The sequence below is a fragment of the Molothrus ater genome, chromosome 3 (assembly GCF_012460135.2).
Source record: "Molothrus ater isolate BHLD 08-10-18 breed brown headed cowbird chromosome 3, BPBGC_Mater_1.1, whole genome shotgun sequence".
Lineage (NCBI taxonomy): Eukaryota > Metazoa > Chordata > Aves > Passeriformes > Icteridae > Molothrus > Molothrus ater.
The window spans coordinates 58,710,810-58,721,675 of record NC_050480.2 but is presented as its reverse complement, the minus strand read 5'-3'; the positions used below and the strand labels follow the sequence as shown (position 1 = coordinate 58,721,675).

The 10,866-nt window shown below is 44.3% G+C and overlaps 1 protein-coding gene across 2 annotated transcripts in view; it reads left to right on the top strand.

Moving 5' to 3' along the window:
• Positions 1 to 2,159: 2,159 nt before the first annotated feature.
• The window catches only part of LOC118700172 (ectonucleotide pyrophosphatase/phosphodiesterase family member 1), a 53,050-nt gene continuing 44,343 nt past the window's right edge, over positions 2,160 to 10,866 (top strand). The window contains exon 1 of one of the 2 annotated variants that reach the window (XM_036404561.1): positions 2,160 to 2,345. In XM_036404561.1, the coding sequence (XP_036260454.1) occupies positions 2,160 to 2,345 (186 nt within the window). The remainder of the gene's footprint in view (positions 2,346 to 10,866) is intronic. The other variant, XM_054514333.1, reaches the window with a different exon arrangement.

The following is a 10,866-nucleotide window of genomic DNA, read 5'->3' as shown; positions in this document are numbered from 1 at the left end:
ATTGCACAACCAGTATTCAATTTGCAACTTTCACATGCCAAAAGCCTTGACCATATAAAAAAAGTCATCTCCTCAGCTGGACAGCTGTTTGAAATGCCACATTAATGGAATAAATGAGATTTTTAATGTAGGCTCAAGGGCTTAGTTATCACAGTTTCTGTTGCCTTACTCTTTCCTATGTGACCAAATGAAACATTAGGGTAGAAATTCTCAAGATTGCACCTATGGTACCTCATTAGATGACAACAGACACGCGGGAGCAGCCCTCGGTGACCCTCAGCACGCTGTGAGCTGCAGCAGCAGCACTACAGACCAGCAGTAATGTACATGCTGCATCCTGGCAATTATTTTTAATGGGAAGTTGTACTGACAGCTCGTTTGTGCGACTCAACTGAAATAGAAAGCAGAGCAACAACATATCAACAGGGATCAAGATCACTTCCAAAGGAAATTTTCATTTCAGTGTAGCTATTTTTTAGAAAATATGGATTTTTGTTGGAAACTATGCAAGGGCCACTCCTTTCTGAGTACATTGACAGGTAAAATAAATCTGATATAGACTCCTGAAGCCCTAGGAAATCAAACCCACCCCCCATTAAAACTGAAAGACTAAGCCCAATGTCAACATACGTAACTGTATAAAGTAAAAAACTTAAAAAATTATGGAGAATGAATCTAAATTTACTTTTAGTGATTTTAAGCTTAGGCATACTTTGCAAATCTTGATGGTACTCAACCCTCACTGATCTATTACAGAAAGGAGGAATGACCCACATCTGGAGTCAGCCCTGCAGTTGGTGTTTTACCTACATACTTGGAGTGAACTGCCTTACCCCATGGACAGTCAGGGTGTGTACAAACACCTCTCTCATGCCAAACAAGCAGGGCTGAATTTAGTGGGAATGATTGGGAAGTGGCATCTTGGAGCCAGATGGTGCCAGTCCCAATAAAAGGCCCTGAAGGGCATCAAGCATGGATTTCACCCCAACAACACCAGCCCTCTGAGCAGGGCCTGGCTTGAGGGCAATGAGTCCAAAATCTCAGAATCAGAAAATATGCTGAGCCGGAAGGGACCCACAAGGATTATCAAGTCCAACTCCTGACCCGGCACAGGACCATCCTCAACAGTCACACCGAGGGCATTATCCAAGTGCTTCTCGAGCTCTGTCAGGCTTGGTGCTGTGACCACTTCCCTGGGGAACCTGTTCAGTGCCCAACCACCCTTTGCATGAAGAACCTTTTCCTGACAACCAACCTAAACGTCTCCTGATATAACTTTAGGCCATTTCCTCGAGTCCTGTCGCTGGTCACCACAGAGATCAGTGCCCGCCTCTCTTCTTCCCCTCACGAGGAAGTTGTAAACTGGGATGCTGTCTCCCCTCAGTCCCCTCTTCTCCCGGCTGAACAGACCAAATCACCCCAAAGGAGTCGCAGTGTCCCCCGGGCGGGCGATGACACCGCCTGCTGCGCTGCGCCCCCGGTGTGCGGGCTCTCGGCTGGCCTGATGCTCCGCGTTGCGGGGGTTTCCGTGGGCATCCCGCAGGCACTGACGGACGGGAGGGGAAAACCTCCTCGGGAAGGGGCGAAGAACTGCAGGCAGGGATGGAGGGAAGCACCTTGCGAGGGCGACCAGCAGCCGGCGGCGCTGTGAGCGCAAACGCGCACCGGGGGCTGGCTGGCTGCCTCTGGCAGCACCGGGAGCGGCACCGGGAGCGGGACCCCCGCCCCCGCGCACACCTGTGCCACCGCCGCCGGGCGGCTTTAGGGAAAGCCGCGCCACCGCCTCCGCTCGGGGACCGGGCAGCGGAAACTTTCTCCGTGCTCCCTCGTAAACACGGCCCGGCGCCCTCCCCCGGACACTATTTCGGAGCAGCGCCGTGTCCTCCGGCCCCGCACCGCCTCCCTGCCCGCAGGGAGGGCGGCCGCGCCCGCCCTTTACCTGCAGGAAGGGGTCGGAAAGCGAGGGGCGGCCGAGCCGGGGTGACCGAGCGAGGCGGGAACATCCCGAGGGAAGGACGGGAACATCCCGCTCCCTCCTCCACGCCGCTGCCGGCGGGGGAGCGGGGGCCGCCGGTGTCCGCGTTCCGGGCGGGGCGGGACCGGGCCGCCGGGCTATTAATAGCCGTGTCCGAGCGGGCGGAGGGCAGAGCCGCGGGACCATGCAGGGGAACGGGCAGCAAGCGGGGAAGGGCCATGAGGACCACCTGGACGGGGTAGGGGCGGCTGATGGCGGGCTGCAGACTGCGGCTGTGCCCATGCTGCCGGCCATGGAGGTGGCCGAGGAGCCGGAGAAGCCTCCGGGCGGCAAGAGCAAGGATCCCAACACCTACAAAGTGCTCTCCCTGGTAAGAGCCGGGGCGCCGCGGGGCCGGGCGGGCGGAGCGGGGTCTCACCGCGCCGGCGGGAGCGGGGGAGCGGTGCAGCTGGCGCAGGTGTTTCGCCCGTCTCCAGGCTTCGGGAGATGGGAGACGAGCCCGTGGCGGGACCTCAGAAGCCTCTCGGCGGTTTTGGAAGAGGGTGACTGCCCTCGGGATGCCCGGGGCAGCAGTGCTACGGGACGGCTCCGCTTCGGGAGTCAGGACCGTGGCACTTGCATATAGACAGCGACCTGCCTTGGAGAGGGATTCGTAACTCTTGATTTATTTTACTCTTTTGACGGTCCTCAGCGTTGAATCTTTCAAAATTCTTTTGTGGTGTCAATGGTTGTCTCGTCTTTCATCATGCGGTTTTAGCTGTTTGCTGCAGGGGGGACACCAGGGAAGACAAAACCCGGTTAAAATAGGAAAATATGGCTGGAAAAGCTAAAAAGAGTTAAAGAGCTAAAAGGACAGAGGAAGTGTAAAAACTTGCCTTTCTCTGAATTCGAGCTACCGTGGGTTGAAAGTTTGTCTCCAAGTGCTGTTGCGAGGCGCTTTTGGCCCTTGTTCAGAAGCCCCAGCAGCCAAAGCCATTGTTAGCAGGTGGGTCACTTTCCAGTTTTAGCCATGCTGCTGTATTATAATTATCCTCCTCATAGAGATGTGAAAATAAGACCTTCCAAACTGCTTGGAGTAATCATTATGAGGCTAAACTCATTATCAAGGTGAAAGAATTATGGTGTTCTTGGAAGGAACCTTTAGTGGAACTGCAGTAGACGTCACTATGTATGTATGCATAAATAGTCCTCTATACATTGAAGCAGAAATGTCAAGGTACCTATCCAAATTTACTGATATCTTTCTAATCTGGCTACCTTTTCGAATGATTCATCCACCCATATCATTGTGACTACAGGTTGGTCATATTTTTTGACATAGCAGGAGGTAAATTATGTTTCTAAGTTTGTCAGAATGTTATAAGAAAAGAAATTCATGCAAAGGTCTATGGTAGCTTCCATGCAAAAGCTTTTTTTTGACAACGTTTTTGATGAAATGTCCCCATAAATAAAGGTTGTTGTTAGTAGCTCGTTTCATTACTTTGTTGTCTTCTGGGGAGATTAAGGTTGTGCCATAAAAGCCACTGCAGTTGGATGGTGAAAACAGCTCAGCTCTTTTCAGCCTTAGAACCTAGTATTGCTGTCGTGAGCTTTTTAGGCTCTAATGCACCAAAATTTTTAGAGATGCACAGCCACTTAGAGACTGGAGTGAGCACAAGTTAGTGTTTGCAGTTACTTATTCTTCTGAATTAAGTTCTTATTTTCTAAATGCCATTCATTGAGAACTGGTAAAAATTTCCTCCTGTGCTCATGAAAGTGTCAGAGTGAAATATGTCATCTATACAAAAATAATTTAAAAATTCTAAATATTTATGGCCATACACTATTTTTTTGGGGTGACTGCAAACACAGAGATGATATAAGATATTCAGTGAGAACTTGGAAAACTTTCTAAATACTGCGGGTGATACTGGATTGAGTAAAACAAGAATGTATTTAACCTAAACATGTCAGAAAGGGGCAAAATGGAGTTAGGAATGCTAGTTTGTTCTTTCTCAGAAACCAATGTATTTATGAAGCATTTACAATATCCAAATGTCCTAAAAAAGTGAGTAGACTTACCTGCTTGGTGTTTGTAATTTTATAGTAATGTGAAACTGTTAAAGTGTCCAGATGTTAGGTAAATCTCATTTGCCTGCATTTATCCTGGCTGTATGTGCTATTGCCTCCTTTATTTATGTAGATAAAAAAATCCCACAAATGACTGCTTTCAAGTGAGCTTATGTTGAAATTTTCTAAAACCTCATTAATGCATTTCTGCTGATTAAGGAATACTTGAATCACTCTTCTTATTTTTCTGGAAAGCTGAGACTGGACTGCATTCTACTCTTCCTTCACAAGCACCTGCCACTTGCAGATGTCTGTGCAGTTTGTGAACCTTAAAATTCCCAGCTCTTGTCCATGAGCCGATCTTACCCTATGACAGGGCAGCTGCTGCTGCTGTAGAGGGAGGATTCCGCAAGTGGTGGATTTTACTAACCCTTAGTGCTTCCCTAAGCACATAAAGCCACCTTTTATTTACTGTCTTGCCAGTTTTCTAAGCTCAAACTTCTGTTCCTTTAAAGCCCAGTGAACTGTCTGTAGTGTCTCCAGGCTGTCATGTGAGCGAGCAGTATGCTGCTGCCCAAGAGCAGCATAACCTTTGCTTATGTTTGAGGTTTTCCCATTTGCCAGGAACTCAGGCATTGCATTTTGGTCTGATTCATTCATTCCATTAAAATAAAATTTTCCATGCCAGTCTAACAGCTGAAACATTGAGAGAAATAAAGTAATAATGTAAGAGAATGTTTCTTTTCAACAGCTTCAGACTTTTTGTCAGAACTGGAAAACTCATTTAAACTGATGCTTTTGTTAGAAAAATTCTAATGGAGTTTTGCAGCCTGAGGATTCCGAAGTAGAAAAATAATACAAAAAAAATTCCAGGTAAGGTCCAGACTGAGACATTGGAAGTGTGTTAGTCTCATCTAAAGAGTAACTCAAGCATTTCAGATTGCATAAAGATAATAAATTGTGAAGTTTAAAAAAATGCTGTGGAATGCACTTAATGTTTTTATAGTCTGTAAGTTTTTCCCCCTTTTTTCATTAAGGCTGTCCAGTGTTTTTTATTTTTTTCAAGGCACATCCTAAAAACTAGCCAACTTCCAACATTGGGCAAGAGATTGAACTGAAAACCTCTTCAGGTCTCTTCTAGTCTTATCATATCATAGAATGGTTTGGGTCTGAAGAGATCCTTAAAGATCAGCCAGTTTCAACTCCTCTGTCATGGGCAGGGACACCTACACTAGACCAGGTTGCTCAAAGCTCATCTATTCTGGCCTTAGACACTTGCAGGGATGGGGTATCCACAGAACTCTGGGCAATCTTTTCAAGTGTCTTGCCACCCTTACAATAAATAATTTCTTCTCAATTTCTAATATTAACATACCTTCTTTCAGTTTAAGGCCATTTCCCCTTGTCTGATCGCTACATGCTCTGTAACAAGTCTCTCTCCTGCTCCTGCAGGTACTGGAAGATGTAAGGTTTTCCCAGGGCTTTCTCTTCTTCAGGTTGAATAGCCTCAACTCTCTCCACCTATCTTTACTGAAGAGGTGGTCTAGCTCTCTGTGTATCTTTGTGGTCCTCCTCTGGATTTGCTTCAAGAAGTCTTAAGAATTCCTTTTATGCTGAGGGCCCCAGAGCTGGATGTAGCACCCCAGGTGGAGTCTCACAAGGGCAGAGTAGAGGGGCAGAATCCTCTCCCTTGACCTGCTGGTCACACTTCTGTGAGTACAGCCCAGGATGCAGTTGGCCTTCTGGGCTGTGAGTGCACATTAACAGCTTGTGCCCAGCTTTTCATCTACCAGCACCCTCAAGTCCTTCCCTGCAGGGCTGTTCTTAGTGAGTCTTTCTCCCAGTCTGCACTCACCTCAGGGATTTCCCTTACCCAGGTGTAGCACCTTGTTTTTGTTGGACTTCATTAGGTTCTTGTGGTCCCACTTCTCAAGCTTCTCCAGGTCCCTCTGGGTGTCATCCCATTCTGTCAACTGCACTGCTCAGTTTTGTGCCATCTGCAGACCAGCTGGGGGTGCTGGGTCACATTGGGCTTCTCATCCACTAACAGTCCCAAGTCTTTCTCCTCAGGGTTGCTTTCAAACCATTCTCTGCCCTGCCTGTGCTGGTACTGGGATTGTCATGAGGGATCACACACTTGGCCTTTGCACAGTCCCACCTCTCAAGCTTGCTCAGGCCCCTCTGGATGGCAATCCCTTCCCTCCAGTTGACGGCACCACACAGCTTGGTGTCATTGGCAAACTTGCTGAGGGTGCCTTGATCCTGCTGCCCATGTCACTGACAAAATGTCCAGCAGTGCTGGTCCCTATGCTGACCCAGAGGAAGGCCACTCCTCACTGGTTTCCACTGGCACATCCAACCCCTAAGCATAGCTCATGAGTGTGACCATCCAGCGGTTCCAGGTCCCTCTGTCAAATCCATGTCTCTCCAGTGTAAAGACCAGGATTTCATGCAGAGCATGCCAAATGCTTTGCACAGGTCCAGGTAGATGATTTCGGTTTCTATTCCCTCCTCCACCACTGCTGTAATCCCATTTTAGAAGGCCACCAAATTTGTCAGACACAGTTGGCCCTTAGTGAAGCCACAATAGCTATCGCCTTCTTATTTTCCATGTGCCTTAGTGTAGTTTTCAGGACCATCTGCTCCATTATTCTATAAATCTGGTTTCAGTCATCCATTGGTTGCTATGTTAAGCTTTTATGAATCATAAACCCCTATTTATCATAAATAAATGAGACAATCTCTGCCCAAGGGAGAATTTCTGTTGCCAGTTCATATTTGCCATTGCTGCAGTCAGCAAAGAGTCTAAGTGTTGAAAAAAGATCTATTGGATGTAAAGATATTCTGTATGAGTCCTGAAAGGTATTCACCACTTCATTTGAAAATAGCTCATAGCTGCTGGCTTTAGGCTCAGGCGGGGAAAGATGGGTGTGCTATGTCAGGATTTTGGAGATAACGGTAGGTTTGTCTGGTTTTGTTATTTGGTTCTTTTTTTTTCCTCCCCATAGATGAAGATGTGGGAACAACCTTCTTTTACTATTATTGGGAAGATTGTATTCCTGTTTGGTTGTTTTCATGCTGATGGTTTTCCTCTTAAAGATGTTTGTAGGTACCCAAACATTTGTATAGATTAGTACTTTAAAACAAAATTATTAATGCGTATCCATATTATTTTTTCCATAAAAAAGGCAGAATATGTATTTAATTACCCAAACCTTGTAATTTGGACTGTGGTTATTGACTTCAGCTTACTTCAGTGTGGGTATTTTTATGGGTATCAGTCAGTTCTCAAGCACTGGATTGAAGGATGCTGTTGTCTGAATCGGAGAGGCCCGGGTGCCATGTTCAGTCTTTAATCTATTTTTGGCCCTCAGCAAACCATTCAATTTCATCCTTTTTTTGTATTGTTTTGCTTTATGTGGCTTGTAACTTTTTCTTTATTTTTCAGTAGGGAAAGGTGGTTCTTGCTGAAATTACTTGCTTACATGGCAGTGCTGGACTGAGTTTAGATGGGACTTCTGAGATCCAAGAAACACCACACAGCTCGACAGTAATATTAGAGTAACTGTTGGGTGATTTCAATTTTTTTGGCATTAAACATCCCTTGGTAAAATATGAAGTAAAGAATGACAATAACAAGATTGCCATATTTTTAATAGACTTTGAAGCACTTTCAGTTTAGAAATATTAAAAGAGTTCTTGGCTGATCTCCAATATCTTAATAATTTGTAGGAAAGCCTCTTCCAATGTTGGGAAACAAGGATGCTTTACAGCTGTCTTCTGCCAATGTTAGAGCTCTCCAGCTTCCATTGTGACTTGGTTTAAAGTCCGAACACATGGTGTTTGACAAAACTTTTTTTTTTATTGAGTTGATATTAATATTGCTTAAATGCATTAATTAGAATAAAATTGTAACTATACATACAAAAAATAAAGACATTGTTATCCAATTTAAGCCATCAAAAGAAAGTTTGGGGTTTGAATTTAAAAATCATTATAGCTGAATGTTTCTCTTCAGTCTACTCACTTTTTAGGGAAAACTTTGCAAATAATTCTCATTATACTCAGGGAAATGTAACCCCAAAATTTCTTTTTTGCCCTTCAAGTGGCAATTTTCATGCTGGGTATTGAAGACAAAAGTCATAATCTTGCTCTATACAATAAAAAAAAAAAAAATAGAAATTTTAGCTCTGAAGAGTTTCGAGGGTTAATTTGTATTCTTGCTTTATTTACACTTCATAGAGTGAGTTGGCATAACCTATCCTAAAAGGCAGAAGCTATGTAAAGTAAAAAAATATTGTCCAAAGAAACACTTGCAGGAATTAAGGAATTAGAAAAAAAGAACTCAAATCAAACAACAGTGAACACAGATAAACAAAACCCAACACCAACTGCAAAACCAAAACAATAACAGAGAAAAACAGCTCCTCAAATTCCACTTTTATAAAAATCTTCACAAAGAGAGAGTAGAGACCATCTTTGTTAAAAACTGTAATCAGAACTCAGTTTAAATTTTATTGCCCTACTGGGTTGGACTTGGATGCACAATCAAAGGGGTGATTGAAAATTTGCCAAGCAAACTTCAGCTCGCTTTCAGCTGGGTAGTTTAGGTATGGCTTTTAGCATCAATAAAACAGCATAGAGTTTAGGCTACCAAATAGTCTCTTCTGTAGCTGAATTGGAGGATTTAAGCCATGCAGGAGGTTTCAGTCACCCCTTGGAGTGCAGTGTGTGTGGATGCTTCTGGCTGCCTGGACTCCAGCTGGAGTGCAAATCTTGGGAGAGGCTGAAGCACACCCAGCCGTGTGACTGATGCATCTGTCAATGCTTCTGGTTGGCTGGATGCCTGAGAACAGGCACATTGGCCTAGGAATAGGAGTGTAGAATTAGGGAATGGAGAATGGGAGTGTAGATTAGGCCACGCTGTGCTTGGCTCAGCCCTTTGGTCCATTCAGGCAAAACAAGTGAATTGGGTTTTGATTGGTGTTGTGTGCTCATACTTACTGCTCCAGCATTCAGAGTTCTGGTGCAATCTGTGACTTAGGGTTTCCATTACATTTCTTTAATTTTGCAGTAAAGTTTGCAGTAAATCTTTGCCTACCTGTCAGGCACCAGGTGAAGGCAGGTCATGCTGGAAGAGAAGGTAAAACTGTATCCAGTCGTGGCAACAAGCCAGTGCCCTTATTGGAAAGGGACAGTCTTGCTGTGTGTGAGCCAAGTGAGCACAGTGGATTTGGGGACATCAACCAGGTTCAGCCAATAGTCTAAATTGCCAGGTGAGTTTGTAATGGTAAGAGAGGTCCAAGGTAAGGGAAGGCAGGCCTGTGAGTTTGGGTGAACAGAATAAATGGCCAGGATGGACTTGACTGCAGTGTGGCTGTACCAAATTCCAGACAGGCCACAGAGGTAAGGCTGGCTAAAACAAGGAGTGACTCTTCTGAGGCTTTCTCTAGCTTTTTATTGGAGACCTATCTTCAAGACTGGTTGAGGTCTCCCAGATAGTGCAGATAACTGAACCAGTACCAGAGAACTGGCCCCGAGCACAGCCAGCCAAATTCCTGGCAGAAGGGAGGCAGCTTTTGTTCTGAACACCTTCATATAGTTCTGCAAAACTCTTGGATACTAAAATAATAAAGAACACAGTTTAAGTGGATAGGCTTTCTGTAGTAATAATTTTGTCTTGAATTCAGAACAACTTAGGTACTGCCCTATAACTTGGATTTCAGTCAAGGCCAAAGATACAAAAACTGTGCAGGGCTTCCTTCCAACTCCTGCTCTTCAAAAATTTTCCTTTGCATTTTTTTACTGGTCTCACTGGAATTACACAGAGTGAATTGTTCTGATTTGACTTGCAGTGGAAGCTATGTTATTGTTCCTTCCGGCTGAAAGGAGGAGCAGAGTAAATAAAGGCTTTAAAAACATGAAAGGTATGAGGAGTTTCTCACCTTGGAGCTGAAAATAGAAATGAATATATTGGCGAGTATCACTGTGACCATACCCTATGATAGAATTTGTCAATGTGCTGCATCGCATCACTGTCCCATTTGAATGAAACAGTAGCAGATGTGATTTTAAGAAAAGCTTTTTTATAATGTTGAATATTGGAATGATATTTTTACATTGTTTTGATATACTTCTTGACCTCTTTTGAAAAAAACACTTTCTGTACTGAAAAGCAAAAAGTACTTTTCTGCATAGATGTTGCACAAGTCACCTGTATAAAAAGTTACCTGTAAGTGGGTTTATAAGGCAGCAGTGGCTTTCATGGTAAATGGGGTGTTATGGAGGACAAAGAAAAGTAGCATAAGTAAGGATTTTTTGCAAATGAAATAATGTTTAATTGTTTAACACAGTAGGTTAGCTAAGGAGAAAAGGAAGTAATAAGAAAAAATGTAGAATTTGCATTTCTGAAGAAAGTCTGAGCATAACCTTGTCACAGTTCTGCTGTGTAATGGCATATAGGCAAATCAACCTATATAAATGCTTTCTAATGTGGTGTAGTCTGTGGATACAAGTTTGTGTTAAACACTGGTTGCTTTTGTTCCTAGGATAACAAAAAGTGTTGTTATAGCTTCTTCAAGAAGATCAATAATCCAGCCTGGCCATGTATATTTCATTTCACTTCACTGTTTAACGCTGGTAAATGGGCCAGTTCTAGAACCTTCTTCTGGCTCAAATATGTTTCCATGTTGTGAGGTATCAAAATTTGATAGTCTACCTTTTGTTTTTTGAGGGGCTATATTCAAAAGGTGCTGAGGTAAATAATGCCCTCTTTATCATCCCTTGTCTTTGTTTTGGGAAAATGGTCAAAGGATTCAGGGCTGAAGATGTGTCTTTGATCG